The sequence below is a fragment of the Vigna radiata genome, chromosome 5 (genome assembly GCF_000741045.1).
Source record: "Vigna radiata var. radiata cultivar VC1973A chromosome 5, Vradiata_ver6, whole genome shotgun sequence".
In the NCBI taxonomy this organism is placed as follows: domain Eukaryota; kingdom Viridiplantae; phylum Streptophyta; class Magnoliopsida; order Fabales; family Fabaceae; genus Vigna; species Vigna radiata.
This window is the reverse complement of record NC_028355.1, coordinates 32932463-32952690: the sequence shown is the minus strand read 5'-3', so window position 1 is coordinate 32952690 and position 20228 is coordinate 32932463. Positions and strand designations below refer to the sequence as shown.

Below are 20228 nucleotides of genomic sequence, written 5' to 3'. Positions count from 1 at the left end.
AAACACTAATAGTTCATGACAGCCACCTAAAAACGTCATCACTAGCCTTCACACAACCACCACCTTTGCAAAACCATGTTCGTCTTCCTCGCACAATCGTGAAACCAGCTATGCATAAGCAAAACCACCATGGGTAGCCAATGTCCATGCGCTATCACCACGAATTAGGTTTGTTTTCTCTTCATTGGCATGCCACGCAACCCAAACCGCAAGCATCGCTAGAGCTATGCTGCAGCGAGTCTGAACCTGCAGAAATTAAAAAAAATCCAAATTCAGGAACCCTATAATCGCGTCACCATTGGATGAGTTCTCTTCTCCCTTCTCACACAAATACCAAATTTCAGACCTACAAAAAATCAAGTCAATATCCTTTAACCCAAAAACCCATAAGTACCCAAATCACAAAACTCCTTCGTATTCATTACACAAATCGCACAATCTTTTCACGCAGAAGTCTCAACCCTTCATCTTCTTCAAACGTGCATCACAAGTTACTCCTTCGTCAGCTATCACGAGGCCGTCGTCACACCTTCATTTTGAACCAGAACCTGCAAGAAAAACCAAATTCAAAACCAACCCTAGAATTATTAGGGTTTCTAATTTGGAGAAAAACTAAATATGATGAACTCTAATTTCGTTTTCATGAACTCTAATTTTAATTTTCAGAAACAATTTTTTTTTTAATTTCACATATTCTACATAACATACCTTAGAATGATAACTCAACTTAATTTTAATTTGTCAATCCAATTTAACTTCAGAAATCAAATTACTTTGATTTTTCATTTTTAAAGACCAAATTAAAAAGAAAAGAAAAAGAAAGAGACTTATTTAAAAAAAACCCAACTGATAATGATTAAAATAGGTTGAAAGTTACAAATTTATCTGTAGTTACACCCATCTTAATTAAGCCTTTGTTTTCACTCTACTTAACTTTATCAGATGGGATTTTTTAAAACCTTAGGTTTATTTCAGATAAGAAATTTGACTCGTCTTTCTCTCTTTCATGGGTTCGCTTGAAACCCCAACCGGCGGGGAAAACGGTTCCGCTCCTTCCGCCGGCAAAGGCAAATCCATGTCCGTCGACGGCGCGGAGGCGGCGCCGGAGCCCGACATGTCGAAGCGTAGGAGATCGTCGGTTCTCCCCCTGGAGGTCGGCACGCGTGTCATGTGCCGGTGGAGGGACAGCAAGTACCATCCCGTTAAGGTCATCGAACGCCGGAAGGTTCACAACGCCATCCCCAGCGATTACGAGTATTACGTCCATTACACCGAGTGTAGGATCCTTCGACCTTCGACCTTCGTTCTGTTTCTCCATTTGAATGAATAGAGTGAACTTTTATGGTTTCGGCTTCGAGGGTTGATTGGTTGGTTGAGCTGTGTGTTGATTTAAGGTTTGTTTGGATGCAATTTGATTTGGTTTCGCGTTTTGTTTTGGGTTAACGGTGAGTATTGTGTCGGTAGCTTTGATTGTAATTTAAATCTTATTACTAATAGGGTTCGTTATGAATATGATGTGAATACTAGTGAAGCTTTCACAGAACCTGGATTGTTATAAGTTATTATTTATGAATTTGTTAGTAGGCAGAGTTAGGATTATTTATTCTTTGAGGTTTTGTTTTAGAGAATGAAAAGTTCCGAGTTGAAGAGAAGTGAATCACTTTTGCGCGTGTGTGGTTTTTATCCCAATCGTGGGTGAGCAAGGAAGCCATAACTGGTATTTTGGAAATGAAGGAGTGCAATAAAATTAGGATGTGAATAGCTCTGATACAGCAGCATAGTGTTGTGGTGCGGCTACACCTACTTTAGGGTTTTCCGTACCGAAGTGGTTTAGTGTGGTTGTTGTAGCATACAAAATAACGGGCTGAATAGTGACAGAAGCGGCACGATGTTTTGATTCCCAAAACATGCTATGAAGAGAGGCATTGGGACATTTTGCATCATAGTTTTGGGTTTTCAATTATGCAAAATGAAATCTACAACTGTAATAGTAGTGAAAATGATAAAGAAGGAACCTTGAATTAGAAGGTAGTGATTGAAAACTGAGGATTCCTATCTTGGAAACTTATTTGACTTTGGTTGGTATTTGTTTGTATGTTTTGTTTAGGACATCTATGGATTTTTATTGTTAGTTATGAATGTCATTAATCTTGATTGATTTCTATCATTCGTAATTGAAGATACCTGTTATATATAAAGTTTCAAAATAGCAGCTAACTTATTATAGCCTTTTTTTGTGGTCGTTGTTATAAGCCGCTTCCAGAAATTTAAAATACTGGCAGTCAGGAATGATGATAAGATGCTTACTGGTTAGTCTTGTTGTAATTTTTTTTTTTGCCTTTTTCTTTGGCAGTCAATAGAAGGCTTGACGAGTGGGTTAAGCTTGAACAGCTTGATCTTGATTCAGTGGAGGCGGTTGTCGATGAGAAAGTGGAGGAGAAGGTAATGAATATTTACTCCAAATTGTATCGGCAGAATTAGTTAGACCTCTTCAATTTATTTTTTCTGAAGAAGGTAATGGGAATTCCCTGAGGAAAAAGTGATAATGTAGTGGAGACATCTGTTTATTGTATACAAACACAACCTCATCCTTTCCTATTAGATGGGATTGGTTGCATGAAACAGATGATATCATCGGATTATATTTAAGTCCATGGTTTTATAATATATAAAACAGACATATTTTCTTTTGTATGGAATCTCCTTTTGGTGGGACCTGGTGGTAGCAGAAGAGTTCTGGTATGATAACGAGTTGTAGTCATGTTCATCTTGGTGTCTGGAATTTAATACATTTAATACACATTTGTTTTCACTTGTACTGGCCATTCTTCAATTTAATATCTTAATTGTTGTTTACTTTCTTGGTAATGTCTACCTCTTATATCAAAATTTGGGGTATTGTGACTGGACTCATTTTAAACCTTGCAAATATGGTTTTTTAGGGCGCAACTGGTTTGAAGATGACACGCCACCAAAAGAGGAAGATTGATGAGACACATGTAGAGGTAGAATTATTACATTTTCAGATACAACTTCAACATAAGCTGTTAGACACAAATACACACTACAAAACACAAGCTATAATTTGTTAATTTTTGCACTGGCACAATTCTTTGTGCATACTGTTCTGATTGAATATCTTATCAACATTTGAGTGTTACTTCAAAATGATGTATAGCAGCGTGTTTGGATTAGCTGTAAAAAATATATTGAGTATACAATAAATTATTGTTATGATTGACTATATAGAATAAGTTATTTTCAGGATATGTAAGGTTAACAATGATTTTAAAATCTATTTTGTTTAGATTGCATAAAAGAATTACTTCTTCTGTAGTAACATTAAAAAAAAGGTATTGAATTATTTGTAATTGGTTGTATTCAGATTATCAATTGTTGGGGATAAAATGAGAAAACTGAAATTTGCTGCCTAGAAAATAAGCTGATACAGGTTTTTAATCATAAGCTCCAGTTTTTTTTTTTTCCCACTTATTTCGAAGAAGCTATTTCTCTGTAAAAAATTGAACATCATAAGCTGAATTTCTAACAATTTTCAAACATGTATATGATAGATGGGTATTGGATAATGGATGTATGTTATAATAGTTTTTCTTCATGAAAAAAGCTGTTTGACAAAAAAAGTTCGGCAAACACACTAAGACACCTCGTCCATAGGTGCTTCAAAAACTCTATCCTTGTTTGCATGAGTAGCTTTAATGGTAACATTGAAGTTGCATTTAACATATAATTGTGAATTTGTGATATTATTATGTTTGAGCTGGATGCCGATCATTGCTTTCTTGTGCGTTCAAGTTGAATCTACTATATTCTACTGGCTGTTCAGTTTGTTCCTGCTTCAACTATCAATTTGTTCATTGTATTTTAAATTTATATATGTATTGTTAAATTATAGGGTCACGAGGAGCTTGATGCTGCCAGTTTACGAGAACATGAGGAATTTACAAAAGTGAAAAATATAGCTACTATTGAGCTTGGAAGATATGAGATCGAGACATGGTACTTCTCCCCATTCCCTCCAGAATACAATGACTGTTTGAGGCTGTACTTTTGCGAGTTTTGCCTCAATTTCATGAAGCGCAAAGAACAGCTTCAGAGGCATATGGTGAGCTGCGACTGAAAATGTCCTTTCACTTTATATTTCTTTGTTTAGTGTATGCAACGTTTTTTTTTTTTTTGAGCGAAGAACAAAAACTAGCAGATAGCTCTGTATACACAAACTAAGGCATTGAACTTATCTGAGGGGAAAGTTTGTTCTCCAAAAGGCAAAATACCTGTTACCAATTTTACTACGCTTGTCCTCCTTATTGCAGTATTGGTACAAAAACTGCTTAGTTTTTTGTGATCATAATCTGCACCTATGATGCTTATTCTTCATTGAAGTTCTATTTGTTGTAGCTTTCGATGGGATTCCAAACATTCTGTGGTTTTGTCTTGTTTGCCATTTGAAATTTACTCATACTCAGGATTGCACTTTTAATCATTTAGTCATCTTTAAAATCTATTTCTTCTTTCTACTTATTTTAAAATGAACCTGTTTGAGTGAAATGAATGTTTTTAGTTTCTTTACCACTTGAAAATTGATAAAAGAGTATTATATGAAACAGTCTATAAAATTCATCTGCTGGTATTTATTCTTTTCTCTCCGTTGGGCTTCCAAAAACTTGAAGAAAGATGCCAGTTTAGTATACCCAATGCTCACTTCAGCACCATTTTCAATGCTAACGTTGCCTTCCTGTTCATGCAGAGGAAATGCGATCTGAAGCATCCTCCTGGTGATGAGATATATAGAAGTGGCACACTGTCAATGTTTGAGGTACATATTAAAACTGTTCTCAATATCACAAATTCCTCCATTTATTCTCATTAGTACTCATTCCATTATCTTCAATTTTTTTAGTTCAAAATTAAGTTTTTTCTTTTTGTCACTTATCTTTAAATATTTGTGCAATGAATACTCACAATTTGTATAAAAATTCATTATTCTGCTTTGATTCTGGTAGAGTTCTTTTTTAAAGACATTGATGGTTGCCCAAGTTTCTGCGGCTCCCTAACCTGATGAGCACCAGCTTTCCAATAATTTTTTTAATTAATTCTCTCATTAAAAGAAAATAGGTGATTTTGTTTTGAAATAGTTAAATGATATTGTAGTGGAAGTTAAAACATCTAAAATATTGGAAATTATTTCGATTTAGAAAATGACAGTTGTTTTATTTTGCTGACAGTTGTTTTATTTTGCTGGCAGTTGCAAATTGCAATAGTTATCTGCACATTTTTTATTATTAGTCCTTGATTATTATCGAAGTTTGAATTTTTTATTGCTATTTTTAATTATTATTATTATTATATCTGGAAACAGGTTGATGGAAAGAAGAACAAGGTTTATGGGCAGAATCTTTGTTACTTGGCCAAGTTATTTCTTGATCACAAGACACTCTATTATGACGTAGATCTGTTTCTGTTTTATGTTTTGTGTGAATGTGATGATCGAGGTTGTCACATGGTTGGCTATTTTTCGAAGGTAAAATATTACAATGCTGTAATTATTTTGCTTTGAATAATTGCAAATAGAATATTGTTTGCTTTTAGTCAGTGTTTAAAAAGTTGTGGTCGTACTAGTGTTTATATTTATACATGTACTTATGTTTTTCAAATTTGCTTCTGGTGCAGTGATTCATTCTTGTCATTTTCTTGATTTCTCGAGTTCAATCTTTTTCATGTTAAGCCTTTTACTTGGTTTTTTGAAGTTCACTTAAAGTTCCTTCAATACAGCAGTAGTCTCTTTGAAACTGACATAGGTTTTCATTGCTGCAACCGGTGGTTCTCCTACTTGCCGATTTACTGAGTTGTGCATTATAAGGAAAGAACTTGGTTCTAATTTAAATATATTTAGTCTTCAAGCTTTTCATTTGTTAGTCATACATATTTGTTTATTATTTTCTGCACGTTATGGTTAATCTTGTTGATTATGTTTACTTTTTTCTTGTGCAGGAAAAACATTCCGAGGAATCTTACAATTTGGCATGTATCCTCACCCTTCCACCTTACCAAAGGAAAGGCTATGGCAAATTTCTAATTGCTTTCTGTAAGCTCTCCTTTTCTATAAAAAAGGGTCTCTTATTTACCAGTGTCTAGAGTATATGTGATAAAGTGTGACTGAAACTGGTTGAAATTTGAATGATTGAAAAGCATATGAACTGTCGAAGAAGGAGAGCAAAGTTGGGACACCTGAAAGACCCCTATCAGATCTTGGACTGCTAAGCTACAGAGGATATTGGACCAGGGTTCTCTTGGACATTCTGAAGAAGCACAAGGGGAACATTTCTATCAAGGTACCTTGTTGTGAATGTTTGGAGGGCAATGAGAGTGGTTTTTATTGAATGAATGACTTATGATTTGGTTTTGAACAGGAACTGAGTGATATGACTGCCATTAAAGCTGAAGATATATTAACAACCCTGCAGAGTCTAGAATTGATTCAATACAGGAAAGGTCAACATGTGATCTGTGCTGATCCCAAAGTGTTGGATCGTCATCTTAAAGCTGCTGGAAGGGGAGGCCTGGATGTTGATGTTAGCAAATTGATCTGGACTCCTTATAAAGAACAGAGTTGATCCCCCAAAAACAAATTGTACCTTTGTGTATAGTGAAAATCAGAATAGGAACAATACTGATTGGGTAGTGCTGAACCCTAGCTCCTGTAGCTATAGCTGTAACTGTAACTTTAGCGTAGACATCTACTGCTCTATTATTATCCCTTTCCTCCTATCTTTCTAATCATGAATGCCAGAAGCAAAAATTTATTTTATTTTAATGAGATTGGTGAGTGCATGATGTTAGTTGTACACATCAACTTAAAAATAAATAGTTAATACAGTTATTATCGATATATTTTTTTTAAAGAATTATAAAAAAATTTAAATTTATTATTTTTTTTTTTGTTTTCAATGATTGAGAAAATTGAATATTATATGCATTTATTAAAGGGATTACTAAGATTTTAAGTTTACAAAATTAAAAAAAAAAAAAAGTTTCTTTCAAGGTTGTATGTCAACATTATCTAAAATATCCGCACTATCTAAAAAAAAATCAAAACTGTATTATACATTTTAAAATATCCACACTATCTAAACTAATGTCAAATACATTTTGAATTATATAAGCACATATATTAACACAATTAGGATCACATTTCTTGCAAAATTTTCCCATTTACCCCTGATTAAAATATTATTAAAAACCCTTAAGGGCAGATATACTTTTTGGTTTCCAACAATAATTTTTCCTTACTACGGTGAGCACATGGTTCAAATTGCAACGTTTGCAAAACGTAAATGGGAATAACAAACCCTGCGCGTCATTTTAACAAACACCTTGCCAACCAAGTACTGGTATTGGTAATCAAAGACCTTCCATTACCACCGTCACCGTCACCTGCGTCATGGACAAATGACGCCGTCACGGAAGTTCTCCGCTCCATCTCCCGCTACACCCTTCAATCACCTCGCTCCATCGGTCGCCAGAGCGGCTTCCGTCACCGCACCCCGCTGCGGCAGCGCAACCTCAACCTCGAACACCACAAGTTCTGCAACAACACCCTCGTCTTAGGCCCGGCTGCCCACCAAGACCCCGACAAGGTCCATCTCGGCTCATTAAAGGCCCTCGAGTTCTTCCGCTGGGTCGAAGCCCGCTTCGCCTTTGCCCATTCCGAAGCCACGTGCCGCGAGCTGGCATGCCTACTTGCCCGTGCCAGCGCAACCAAGCACCTCTGGAATTTCCTCAAACAATGCCCTCACGTGACCACCGCCACTGTCACGTGCGTCATCAAACTCCTCGGAGAGCACGGCCTCGCCGACGAAGCCTTGCTCACCTTCCACCGAATGAAACAGTTCCGCTGCAAACCTGATACCCATTCCTACAACACGCTGATTTACGCGCTATGCTGTGTGGGGAACTTCACCAAGGCGCGTTACCTTCTCCAGCAAATGGAGCTTCCCGGTTTCCGGTGCCCGCCTGACACCTTCACTTACACGATTCTCATAAGCTCTTATTGCCGCTACGGAAGGCTCACCGGCTGCAGGAAGGCCACGCGCCGGCGGATTTACGAGGCCGGGCGTCTCTTCCGGTCAATGCTTTTCAAAGGGTTGGTTCCCGATGTTGTGACTTACAATGCCCTAATTGATGGGTGCTGTAAGACGTTGCGCGTGGAGAGGGCTCTGGAGTTGTTCGATGATATGAAGACAAGGGGTGTTGTTCCGAACCATGTTACTTACGGGTCTTTCATAAGGTACTATAGTGCTGTGAATGAGATTGATAAGGGTGTTGAGATGTTGAGGCAGATGCAGAGGTTGGGGCACGGGGTTCCCGGTTCGAATTCATATACTCCCATCATTCACGCGCTTTGTGAAGCTGGGAGGGTTGTTGAGGCTTGGGGGTTTCTTGTTGAGTTGGTCGATGGCGGATCAGTGCCCAGAGAGTATACTTATGGGTTGGTTTGTGATTCGCTTCGCGCTGCCGGGGAGGGTGGCTTGTTGTTGAAGGAGGATGTGGTGCACAAGAGAATAAAGGATGGCATATGGAATAGGTATAGGCAAATGATGAAGGTGAAACCTGTTATGACTCGCAAGGGCTATCCAGAGATGGAGGAACCAGTTTGAGTTTGAATGCACAAATCTATTTTTTTCTGCTTTCAAGGTCAATTTATTTATTGGATTAGGCGAACAGGATGGGTGTTAAGCTGGATTGATTTTGCATTCTTAGATACTGTATCACAATCAGTTGAGAATGAGCTTTCAAGAATAATGCATTATTTACCCCATGGTTTGTATACACAAACTTTTCAGCCAACCATAGTGCAGCTTAACTCTGGTAGCATAAATGCATTTTCAAGAAATTTTGGTCAGCCTGCAAGGAAAGAGGAGGAGGATGTAGAGGAAGTGGAAATTTACCCAAGAAGTCTTCCAGCTGATTTTGATCCTACTACATTTGATCCCAATGATCATCGAGGTCCTCCATCAGCAAGAGTTTTCAGGCTTGTTGATAAAATAGCATCTCTTACAGTAGCTGAAGCCTCAAAATTGGGTCTTGTGATGATGAAGAAAATGGGAGTGAAGGAAATGCCTAATGTGGAATTTATGAAAGCAGGAGCTGGAAATTTGGCTGGAATGGCAGCGAAAGCACTAGCTGCGGCCAAGGAGGAGCAAAAGCCGGAAAAAACTGTTTGAATTGAAACTGGAGTCCTGTGAAGCGGCTTGCAAAATTAAAATCATCAAGGAGGTACGGGGCTTTACTGATTTAGGTTTGAAGGAGGCCAAGAATTTGGTGGATAAAACACCTTCTCATATAAAGAAAGGTGTTTCAAAAGAAGAAGGGGAGAAGATAATGGAGAAACTCAAAGCTCGTGGTGCAAAAGTTATGTAATGATGTATGCTGTTTCATTTTACTTTTCTGAAAATTAGAAAACTTTATAGTTGCTGTGTTAATTTTTTGCAACATTATTCTTCTGTTCCCTCTTAATGGAATAAATTGTTGTATTCCTACGCACGATACTCATTAACATCTTACAAATAAATTAGTGTTCTCTAGACTTTTTCTTGTATCAATTGAATTTTGTTGCATATGAAGAAAAGATAAGGGTAAGCTTAAACGTTAAACTGATCTTGAATATTATCTCACACCAAACAGACACGACTACCATATATAGGCTCTAAGGCCTTCTGTTCAAGCAACAAAAATAGAAAACTAACATCCAGTTGAATAACTGAATGCTTTTACATCAATATCTCTAATATTATCTGACTGCCAACTCTTCTTGTCCACTCCCAGGTAGGATATATGAATAACCTTTATTCTGATTTTAGTTCTTCCATCAGTTTCAACTTCTAGAGTGTTGAGTATGTAATACAAGTTCAGTTATGCTTTGTTCTTGGTGAGAAGTAATTACAGCACTCCTGGTGAGAATTCATGACAGCACTCCTGGTAAGAATTCCTCTGTTTTTCCCCAGATGAAGTCCACTTACTGTCAGTATGTTCCTGTATTATGCATTCATTTTGCAGATGTGGATATTAACCGTGGTTATGCAGATTTGTCAAGTGGAGGTACATAAAGGTCAGTTTTTTTTGTTTTTTTTTTTCTTTAATTTAAACTATGCACGAATAAATGTATCTGCCTTGTTTCATCTGCTAGAAGTTCTATCAACACGATGTAGTTGAGAAAGGAAATATGATGAAGGAGCCAATATAATCTTTAGAACATTGCAGGATTGGAACATAAGCTTTATAGGTTATTGAGAGTTTTTCATATCTTCTGGGATGAAATGTTTACTACCATAAATCAAAGAAATTAGCCAAACCTTGATAAGAAAAAGAAATTCCTTCATTGGTTATAACTTTATATAGAATGTGATTTTTATTATTCCAACTATTGGGTATAACTATATATTGGCTTGATTATATCAATGTTTGTCAAAGTTGAATAATTATTAGAACGTAGTGAAACAATTTCTATTTTTATGTTTTAAAAATATATATTACGTTTTGTTTGAAAGATATCAATAGAATATTAATTGTGGATTAATGTATAATAAATTAGATATGATTTATTTGATAAAACATTAATTCAATGATACATTTTTTAGATGAAGTTATAGAATAGTCTAAGAATTCATGCAACTCGTAGTGATGTAATTTGATTCTATTCCCTATTTATTTATGAAATGTTGAAATGTAATTCTAATGTGTGCTTCTTGTACGTGCTACTCCTGTAATCTACCAGAGTTTTAAAAAGGTTTAATTACTCATTTGATACTTGTATTATCTACACATTTATTCCTTTACTTCTTATACTTAAAATAATCTCTTTAGTTATTACACGTCATTTTTATCCATTTTGGTTTAGTCCTTATTTTTTTTAATGATTGGTGATTGCATGATATTAGGGTACACACATTAACTTAAAATAAATAGTTAAAATAAAGTATAAACTTTAAAATTTGAAAGCCATAGAAGAAAAAGCCTATTCTTAATATGATTTAACCCTACTCAGCCCCATCCATCAGATTCCCTGTATAACTCAATCACTCAACCCAACGGAATAAATAATCTCTCTTAAAAGATGTAAACTTTAGTGTTGTTCTCTTTCACTCTACGCACATTAGAATTCTCTCAAAAGAATTCAGAATATACTTGAAATAAATAAGAGAGGAAGTTTTCATTTACCAAGTAACTTTTCACTCACATGATGCTAAGCACACCATTATCCAGTAAATAACAAATCGGCTAATATTTATAAATTATCCTTTCACATGACATTTTGTGAATGAATTCTACAAATCTTATCTCGAGTACATAATCAAAGTTAGATCCGTCGGCTCTCCACATTAGAAAATAAGACTCAGACAAATGCACCAAATAAATGAACCCTAAGCCCGCTAAGGGTAGACTGCAGCTCTGATCAAGAAAGTGTAAAATCATATAAGTTAGATGAATTCCACCAACTCCTACAAGCTCCGATAGTCTATCACAGTTACTTCGTCTTCAGGGGCATCCAGATCTTGATAGCTGCACCACCATTTGGAGAATCAGTAAATGTTTCATACAATCGATAGAAGACAACAAATAAGTAAATGCCCATATCTGGCAAGTGCAGAGTTATATAATGACATGAAAATCCTTGAACTCCCATCAACTTTTTCCAGAACATAAGCTAAGAAAGAAATATCTTAAGTAAATGATCTTTCCTTACAAAGGGATAAATAAATATGTAACTAGTAAGGCATGAATATCTTGAGCACTGAATAACATGTAACTAGTTCAAAAAGGGCACAGAGAGTTGGATTGGGTTGCAGATTAAAGTCTGCAGAATAATATGGACAGGAAAGAGGTAATATGATTTGTATCCTGAAAGGGTATGTCTGGGTAAAAAGACAGCATAATAATTACCTTCGCATCCGTCGAGGATCTGGTCTAAAGGATGGAGGGACAGCAATTATAGGCCCTGGTCCACCTATATGAGGACCAGATCGCATCTTCCTTCCTGAGGCATCATACGACGGTCCTCCTTGCTCCCTTAACATCTGCATTGCAACTTCTGGTGGAGCAGGGACAAAGGGTCCCAAAGGCCTGTGTAATTGAAAATTTATTTAAGCACCAACAAATCCTCAATTAAAGAAATAAAGTGGATTGGAATCAGAAAATGGGAAAGGAAACCAACCCTGCCCCAGGTACAGGCATCAAAACTGGCGGAGGAGGGGGCATATCTGAGGTAAATGGAGGTACACCAGGCCCTCCGTAATCATACATTGCTTCATCATGGTTTCCCATTTGCCTTTCATTGGATGGGGAACTATTATCTCCATTCATTTTGTCATTTGTGTCCTGGTCTCGCCTGTTACCACGGTCATCCTTCAATCGGCCCTCCAAACCTCCTAATCTTCGCTTTAGAGACCTATCCTTCTACAAGCAGAACAAAAGGGGACTGAGCATTTGAAAATCAATCCTTACTGACATTGTACAAAAATATACTGCTATACAAAAGCCATAAATTCCTAACAACTGATATATCAGGCTACTTTCCCATATAGCAATAGATATTCATAGGGAAATGCAGAAAACAGTGCAGACCACATCTGTAATGATGCTAAAATGCCTCGATACAGATAAACACCCACCAAAACCTGGACATCAAAACGTTTCTATAACATACTTTGATGGACAACAAAGATAGAGTAATCTTCAAGGTATACAACTGCGTGGTAAACAAAATAACTAGACTACCTGAGGTTGCTGCATGACAGGTGTTCCACCAGGAGCATCAGCATCACTACAATGGAAGAAAGGGCACCGTAAGCAGGTCCACCAACACAAGCAATGATAACCACTAAATAAAAGAAGCCTTAAATAGTACTTACTTCATGTAATTTTGAAAATAAAGATCCTCACGCAATTTTGATGTCAGTTCCATTACAAGCTCGGGATGTTTTAGCTTCAAATGTTTGTACACAAATTCAGCCGCATGAAAAAGCTTTGTGCAGCCCTTAGCTCCACAACCATACTTCCACCCATATTTCTCATCCCTAATTTTTCTAACATATGGATCCAACACATCAGCTGCAGCAGCATCTATCTTCTCCTTGGCAGTCATCAATTCCAATGGATCCTGACCATTCAACCTGTCCTGCCAAAATGAATCAAGTTTTTTCTCCCATTCGGAACCTGATTTACTTGTTTCTTCATGCCCTGCTCCTTCTGGTCTCACATGTCTAAAACCCTTGGCCTCATTAATCTCAACCATTCCATAATAATCAATACCATGAATGCGCCAAAGATATGTAATAAGTGTGTCCAATAGCTCAACACCTTCTAAGCCCTTAACAGATGTTAAGCCTCGGATTATTATTATGGGGCCCACAGATCCACTGTGAGACTTTTCACCATTTCTGTTGTGGTCACTAGTACATAAGATATTGTCTTCAATACCCTTCTCCATGTCAAGCTTACGAACAACAGCCTGAGCTTTTAAAATATCTGCTTGTATCCGTCTAGGTTCAGAACTGATAGGGTGAGCCTTGGGTGCAGCTGAGAAATCATTATCTTTATTAGGTCCCCTACCATGTCTTCTTCGCTTAATGCCACCATCTGTTTCTTCCTCTGAATTAGGTTCGCTGGCATGCCCTGATTTACTGGACGAAGAGGAATTCAAACCAGGATTTCTGTATTGATTGAAAATTATCATAAGTCAAAAAATTAGGAAGAGCAGTCAAAAGCAAACTGTGAGAAAGAGAAAAAACATACAGGTCTAACGTTCCACTCTGCAAGTCAAGAAAAAAATCCTTCGCAAGTCGTCGAGCATTTTCATTCCTCCTAAAAGATGATGTGGCAGAGAGGATCAATAAAAAAGTATTTCAAAACATTAATTTACCATCATACCTAGTAACCACCCAACTAAAAACTCTATTATATGTTCCATCAACGTATAGAGGGTGCTTCACTCAGTTTTGATTAGAAAATCTGCAAAAACTCACCTTTCAATTACTGTTAGTAAATTTGTTGGATGATACTTATCTTTTAACCTACACAAAAGAATCAAAAGAAGGAAGGATCAGAAGATTGCAACGAAATTGAAGCAGGATGATAACCCAAGAATCAAAATAAAAATGTAAGCAGTGCACCAAGAAAATTCATACCATTCCTCATCCTTATGAGCATTAAAATAAGCTCGTTTTTGGGTAGAAATATACTCCGATTTGTATTCTTGATACCTATGAAAAATTAATAGCATATAATCAGTCAACAACTATCCAATAAGTTATTTTGTGAGCTTAGGCGAGATGAAAAGGATATTATATTCCAACACTTACCTACGCTCAGCTTCAGCTGGCAGTACATCATCTTCAAGCTCCTGAATGAATTGTTTATAGGACATCAACCCCTCTCTGAAATAATTGAAAACATCTAAACTGTAAACAGACTTCCCCGTGAATTAGTAACATAATCAACACTTTAAATAAAAACTGCTACAAATACACTTCAAGAAAGAAAAAAAAAAGTAAGAATTTAAATAAATAATAAAATCAATTTTACTTTTTCTATATAGTGATAATTCCCCAAAAGTGGGAGATACAATTAGGCATATTAATTTTGCAAAAGTTAAGCACAAACGCAAAGCACAACTTCCCACAAGGTTGGGAATACAGCATAGGGAAGAAAATAATACTGGTCAGTACATGTGCTAATATGAGACAAAGTATAACTTACAGATTCCTTTTTTTGCCATTTAGTATACTTCTATAGCATAATATAACAGGACACGAGATTAAAAAAAGTGACATTTGAATTCACAAAAGAGGGTAGAAACAATAAAAGAGAACAGGAAACTCCATTGCCAAAATGTAATAAGGAAGAATCAATACATAGTGGCAAGCTGAAACTTCTTCTGTTGATTATAACAAAATATGCCATCCTTTTGTACCTAAATGGGTAAGAACTCAATGACGAGGACAAACAATCAAATGTAACTGAATTGTTTTGCAATTTCCAAAAGTAGACTTTAATCTTTAACTCGATCTCACAAAATTGACTAAGGACCACACATCTCCAGCATGAGAATAGAATGGCATGCAATAGCAGGTGACACATTAAGCCCAACAAACCATGTTAGGATAAGATATGATGTCATTTTAGAAAATAAAATTCAAACCTAATTCAATCTCACATAATAAGCTTCTAAGCTAAGGTTTGTACTAACTATCTTTAGTCGATGGATCTCCAACATGCATATTTCTAAACTCCGTACAAATAATACAAGTTTGCACAATGTTTCAATACCGTCTGTACAGAAAAAAAAAATTAACTCATTAATTAAATATTACTGCTTTTTTTTGCAGGCATAAGAGAGGAACCAAATGCTAGTAGAATATCTACATATCCAAAGGAAAAAAAAACATAGAAGCAAGACCAGTGAAAATTCTAACAAGAAGGAGAAAATAAAAATCAACCGATCAAATAAGAGCATAATTTATGATGGTAGTAAACAACTCCAAAACAATAAATAGTATTGAATATAAATAAATAAAAAAGTAATTACGGTGTGAAATAGAATATGTTTACAATTTACAAAATCTTAAAGAATATTGTTTTAGGGTTTCCTGACCTTTTGTATTCTGCACTACTGTACTCTATAAATACAGTACAAAATTGTAACAGTAACTTAAGGAAAACATACATTGTTCACTTAAATCTGAGTTACTCAACTCTTAGTACGGTTTGGCTACTTTCTTTGACATTTTTAATCAGTTATTTTCTTTTAATCATTATCCTGTCTGGACTGATTGTTTGTCTAAATATAGTTTTGCTTATAAAGCTCATAATGAATATAGAAGCACCAGTCCTGCAGAAATCAATCTTCACCAACCATCGAAGAAGACTCAGGGCCTGTTTGAAAGAAGTGGAAAAGGAAAAAGGGAGGGAGACCATACAAGTTGTAAGATTTCCCCTCTTTACCACTTCTCCCAAAGAGACCCTTAGTGTTCTCAGACAATAAGTTCCTGTTACTTTCCAGAAATTAACTTGCCATAACATCATAGCTTCTTCCTAAACTTTCCTTTGCCAAAAGGTATCTTTGTATTTGAATGTCATTTCAGTCACAGATATTTTAATGCATTACTTCAGTCTTTGCAGAGTGCATTGGAATCCATATTTCAGATGCCTATTTATGGATCAAGGATAACTGAGCTGCAAAATATGCACATGCTTGTAACACACATTTCAAATTCCTCTAATAATCCCGTCTCCAAATTGCTCAACAAGAAGAGATCTCAACTCAGGGCACAAACAAAGTAAACATTTCATCTGAGATGAAACAAAAAACTCTCAATAACCTGTAATGCTTATGTTCCACTCCTGCAATGTTCTAAAGAGTTTATTGGATCCTTCACCATATTTGCTTTTTAGCAGATGTGGCACAAGGAATAGATGAAACAAGGCAGGTATATTTATTCGTGCATTGTTTAAATTAAAAAAGAAAAAGCTAACCTTTGTGTACCTCCACTTGACAAATCTGTATAACCACGATTAATATCCACATCTGCAAAATACAGGAACATACTGACAGTAAGCTGACTTCATCTGGGTAAAAACAGAGGAACGTATGTACTTAATAGCATAAAAGTGTTGATCTACAACAAACCTTTTAAAGAAAATAAAAAATATTTAGAAAGGAAAAAGGTAAACATGAAATATTGTGAAAAAGATTGATTTCTTATATTGAAATGTCTGATTTTATATTTCTTCAAATGTTAAGGCGAATAGGAGCGTTGTCATGAATTCTCAAAAAGAACAAAGCATAATTGAACTTATACATGTAAAGATATTATTAATTTATTAAACCTTGGAATCAGTTCTGAAAATACTATCAATTATTTGTCAAATTGTAAAAAGGACTGTAAATGTTACAACTTTACCACACAGCAAAATAAACAAATCTAGATAGTTGACTATCAGTAAATTCACTAATGAATAATAAGGCTTCCATAAGCTGGCTCATCATAATAACTCATCCATAATATCAGCATATTCTCCAGACAGAATTTTTTTCCTAAAATTTCATTAAACAAGCCCTAAGTATTACATATTAAACACTCTAGAAGCTGAAACTGTCTAACTTATGACCATCTTTTTTTCTATAATTCATATTTCAAGACATCTGGCATATTTAAACAAGAAAATAAAAAAATATGGTGGGAGCTATAAAAACTATTAATATGTATATGATCATTCGCCTCCTCCTTGCAGATGTCAATCTTAGTATTTTAAGAACCTGGAACAATTAACATCAGCATTTTTCACTCGTAGACAGAACAGTTAACTACAATATGTATTGAAGTCAAAGATTCTGATAATTTGTTGCCTGACAAACAAATAAATGTAAACTTGTATACAGCATTTCATGCTGTATGGTGAATGTATCAGCTTATGTTTGATAATAGCACAAAAAGTACACTGAATAAACTAAAAAGCAGCATAGGATACGTAATGAATAGTAGGACAGTGATATTTATTTTTGTTGCAATGGAAGAGATTGTATACTATGTATAATTAACATTCTATCTGCACTAATCATGCTGATTCAATAGTACACCTATGGAATAATCTATAAAATAATATGCACATTGTCTACACAAACATGATACAACCAATTTAACTCCCATCATAAGCAACACAAACAAATGAAATTGAAGAGCATAAAAAACTATTATATTATGTGCAGTTATTTTTCAGTATGCAGTGTGGGAAAATGTGTTTAACATAGCTCGATTAGAGAATAAAATTGAAATTTGAGTTATAAATGTCACCTACACTATGAAAGGAAAACCCAAGCGAATTACAAATTAAAAATTATTAACATACCAGACATCCCATTATGATATCCCCCAACAGATCGATGTGCAAGCCTGCCATAAGACTTCTCATCCGCATAACCAGTTCTTCCACCCACTCCTCGTTCATAGCCACCAAAATACTCATACCCAAATCTGCTTTAACCACATTCAATTAATAAATAAACTATCAGCATAAAGTGACACATAGCCCAGGATAAAAAGAAAGTAAAGCAACAAATTCAAAGGTGAAAAAAATATACTTCCAAAGTATTACCTATAAACAATTTGAATAATTTCACGACAGCATGAAATCACATAACACAGTCAACAAATAACCATTCATCTCCGAGAATATTGTGTCCTTTAAACATAAACTTAAATAATAACAGGATAGCATGAATATATCAGCACATCATTTAGTCAACACAAAAACACTCGTCTTTGTGTAATCATGCTACAATAGGTGAAATTTGAAAGTCAAAAAATAGATAAAGTCTAGGGTTCCGCCAAAGGAACCTCAACTCCCTTGTGAATTAGAGGGTTAATTTCCCATCCAACTAAATGTCATTGAAGAAAAAACATATACACTTCCCATCCATGAGGATTTCTTCATTTTCAGCAACATAAGCAATCAATTCAACCAACAGTTCCCACCATAATAAAAACACGACCTTTTACGTCAAAACCCCTGAATTAAAATAAACTACACTAACGTACATGACCTAATTCCAATGCTATTTTACTTACCATGTGCTCAACCCAAACACTGTCATTATTAATTATAAACATCTAGCTTGAAAATAAAAAAGACCTAATTCCCTATATTACAAACCTAAGTTCCATATACTTAAAAAATGACGGCAAAAGCTGGTATCACCTGTCCTCAGTTCCATAACCACGGGGGCTGCCCCTCCGAGACCGCTTGTACGGCGGAGGCGAGCGACGCGATGGCGGCTGTGGAGAGTAGCGGCGGTCGCGGTAGCCAGGGCTGGGGCTACGGCGGCGCTTGAAGTCCCTGTCGCGGTCGTAGTAATCGCGGCTACGGTTGGGGTGGCGGTCTAATTCCCGATCGTCGCGGCGGTCTCGGCGGCGCGGCGGAGGGGGGTCATCTTCGGCGGCGGAAGTGGCTGGTGGAGGGGGTTGAGGAGGAGCGGAAGCAGAGGGAGATTGATCGAGAGATTCGGGGGGCATGTTGATGACTTCAGCCATGGTTGAGAGAAGAGGAAGGATGGACAGAAAAACCTAATCCCAATTCAATTGAAGATTGAAGATTTAGGTTTTGGTTTGGTTTCGTTGCAAATGAGATTAAGATGAGTGTGGTGTGTCGTTGGGATGCAGTGAATTGGTGGTTCGCATACAAATCGTAAATTGGATATCAAAAGGCATTTACGACGAGATAACTAATTAGGGTTTATATATATCTTTTAAGTTTATTTTTACAGAAATAAAAAAGATAATAATACTTGATTAAACAAGAACGAGATAAATTAATAATATTATAAATTTCAATCATATCAAATGTTTTATATATATATGAAGGAGAAATACGATTATATCTTCTTCTTTCTATTTATATGTATATTTGTATGTTTTCCTGTAGATAAAGGGTATTTGTTTTTTATCATATGTTTTCCTTTTAATTTTATTGTTTATATAACCGTTATTTTAAATTGAACTATGGCATTATTAATAAACAAAAATAATATAAACATTTAAAAAATATATATTTTTTAATTTATTAAGTATTATTTCCACCAAGAGGGGATGGAATCAGTTTCACAAAATTTTGAATCTTTTTAAACTAAATCTTGAGATGTCAAGCTTTTTTCAAACTTTCAAAGAAACACAAGATTGATGAAAAAAAAAAAGAGAAAGAATGCCCAAATTTTTAGTTATCCTAAACTTGAATCTACATCAAATTTTCTTCCAAATAACCTAAACTTGAAAGATTTTCTAGCATAATCATAGGTTTTTACCAAATTATAAATACACCTTAATAATCTTAGACCATAAGATATTAACAATCAATCTCTAGATATAATGTTTCACACAATTACATCAAAATATTCACTTGCACAATGAAAAGACTATAAAGAATGAACAATATAAAAAGTAAAATAAAAGTATATACCTACAATGCATATATTATTAATCAATCTTACGGCAAGCAACAATCCATAGAATTAAACTCATCTTGATGAATTTTCCAAATGTCGAGCTCTTACTTTCTTCAATAATTAAAAAACGCTTCTTTTTTTTCTTTTTTAACATAATCAACTTTTGGATACATGAATTTTTTTTTTAAATGAGAAAGACTTATAATTAAAGGAAAAA

General features: G+C 35.5%; 4 protein-coding genes across 5 annotated transcripts; 3 read left to right on the top strand and 1 right to left on the bottom strand.

Annotated features, from left to right (window-relative positions):
* Nucleotides 1–947: 947 nt before the first annotated feature.
* Nucleotides 948–6863, top strand: LOC106760714 (histone acetyltransferase of the MYST family 1). Its single transcript, XM_014644124.2, has 9 exons — nucleotides 948–1277; nucleotides 2354–2442; nucleotides 2943–3005; nucleotides 3914–4123; nucleotides 4766–4834; nucleotides 5378–5539; nucleotides 6010–6103; nucleotides 6208–6350; nucleotides 6429–6863. The coding sequence occupies exons 1-9, from the start codon at nucleotides 1007–1009 to the stop codon at nucleotides 6630–6632; spliced, it is 1305 nt and encodes a 434-aa protein (XP_014499610.1). The 5' UTR covers nucleotides 948–1006; the 3' UTR covers nucleotides 6633–6863.
* Nucleotides 6864–7136: 273 nt separating this feature from the next.
* On the top strand, nucleotides 7137–8710 carry LOC106760713 (pentatricopeptide repeat-containing protein At1g77405). The gene has a single exon (XM_014644122.2). The coding sequence runs from the start codon at nucleotides 7353–7355 to the stop codon at nucleotides 8673–8675; it is 1323 nt and encodes a 440-aa protein (XP_014499608.1). The 5' UTR covers nucleotides 7137–7352; the 3' UTR covers nucleotides 8676–8710.
* LOC106760723 (50S ribosomal protein L7/L12-like) lies at nucleotides 8655–9598 on the top strand. Its single transcript, XM_014644133.2, is given in 2 exon segments — nucleotides 8655–9235; nucleotides 9237–9598. Coding segments are annotated over 2 exon segments (756 nt in total). The 5' UTR covers nucleotides 8655–8681; the 3' UTR covers nucleotides 9439–9598.
* Nucleotides 9599–11202: 1604 nt separating this feature from the next.
* On the bottom strand, nucleotides 11203–19290 carry LOC106762403 (serrate RNA effector molecule). 2 transcript variants are annotated; one of them, XM_022781501.1, is made up of 12 exons: nucleotides 18772–19290; nucleotides 17923–18050; nucleotides 16549–16600; nucleotides 14376–14450; nucleotides 14202–14276; nucleotides 14040–14087; nucleotides 13810–13878; nucleotides 12927–13727; nucleotides 12793–12838; nucleotides 12230–12471; nucleotides 11959–12138; nucleotides 11203–11577 (listed from the first exon to the last, which is right to left on the bottom strand). In XM_022781501.1, exons 1-12 carry the CDS (start codon nucleotides 19101–19103, stop codon nucleotides 11517–11519), a joined length of 2109 nt encoding a protein of 702 aa, XP_022637222.1. In that variant the 5' UTR covers nucleotides 19104–19290; the 3' UTR covers nucleotides 11203–11516. The 2 variants fall into 2 exon arrangements, with proteins under 2 accessions (XP_022637222.1, XP_014501789.1); XM_014646303.2 differs by having other exon boundaries at nucleotides 17923–18047.
* Nucleotides 19291–20228: the final 938 nt, after the last annotated feature.

Coding starts and splice junctions, on each gene's coding strand:
- LOC106760714 (XM_014644124.2), top strand. CDS start 1,007: ATGGGTTCGCTTGAAACCCCAACCGGCGGGGAAAACGGTTCCGCTCCT. Junction 1,278..2,353: donor TTACGTCCATTACACCGAGT/GTAGGATCCTTC, acceptor TTTCTTTGGCAG/TCAATAGAAGGCTTGACGAG. Junction 3,006..3,913: donor TTGATGAGACACATGTAGAG/GTAGAATTATTA, acceptor GTTAAATTATAG/GGTCACGAGGAGCTTGATGC.
- LOC106760713 (XM_014644122.2), top strand. CDS start 7,353: ATGGGAATAACAAACCCTGCGCGTCATTTTAACAAACACCTTGCCAAC.
- LOC106762403 (XM_022781501.1), bottom strand. CDS start 19,103: ATGGCTGAAGTCATCAACATGCCCCCCGAATCTCTCGATCAATCTCCC. Junction 14,088..14,201: donor GCTCATAAGGATGAGGAATG/GTATGAATTTTC, acceptor TCTTTTGTGTAG/GTTAAAAGATAAGTATCATC. Junction 12,839..12,926: donor TATTTTCAAAATTACATGAA/GTAAGTACTATT, acceptor CTTCCATTGTAG/TGATGCTGATGCTCCTGGTG.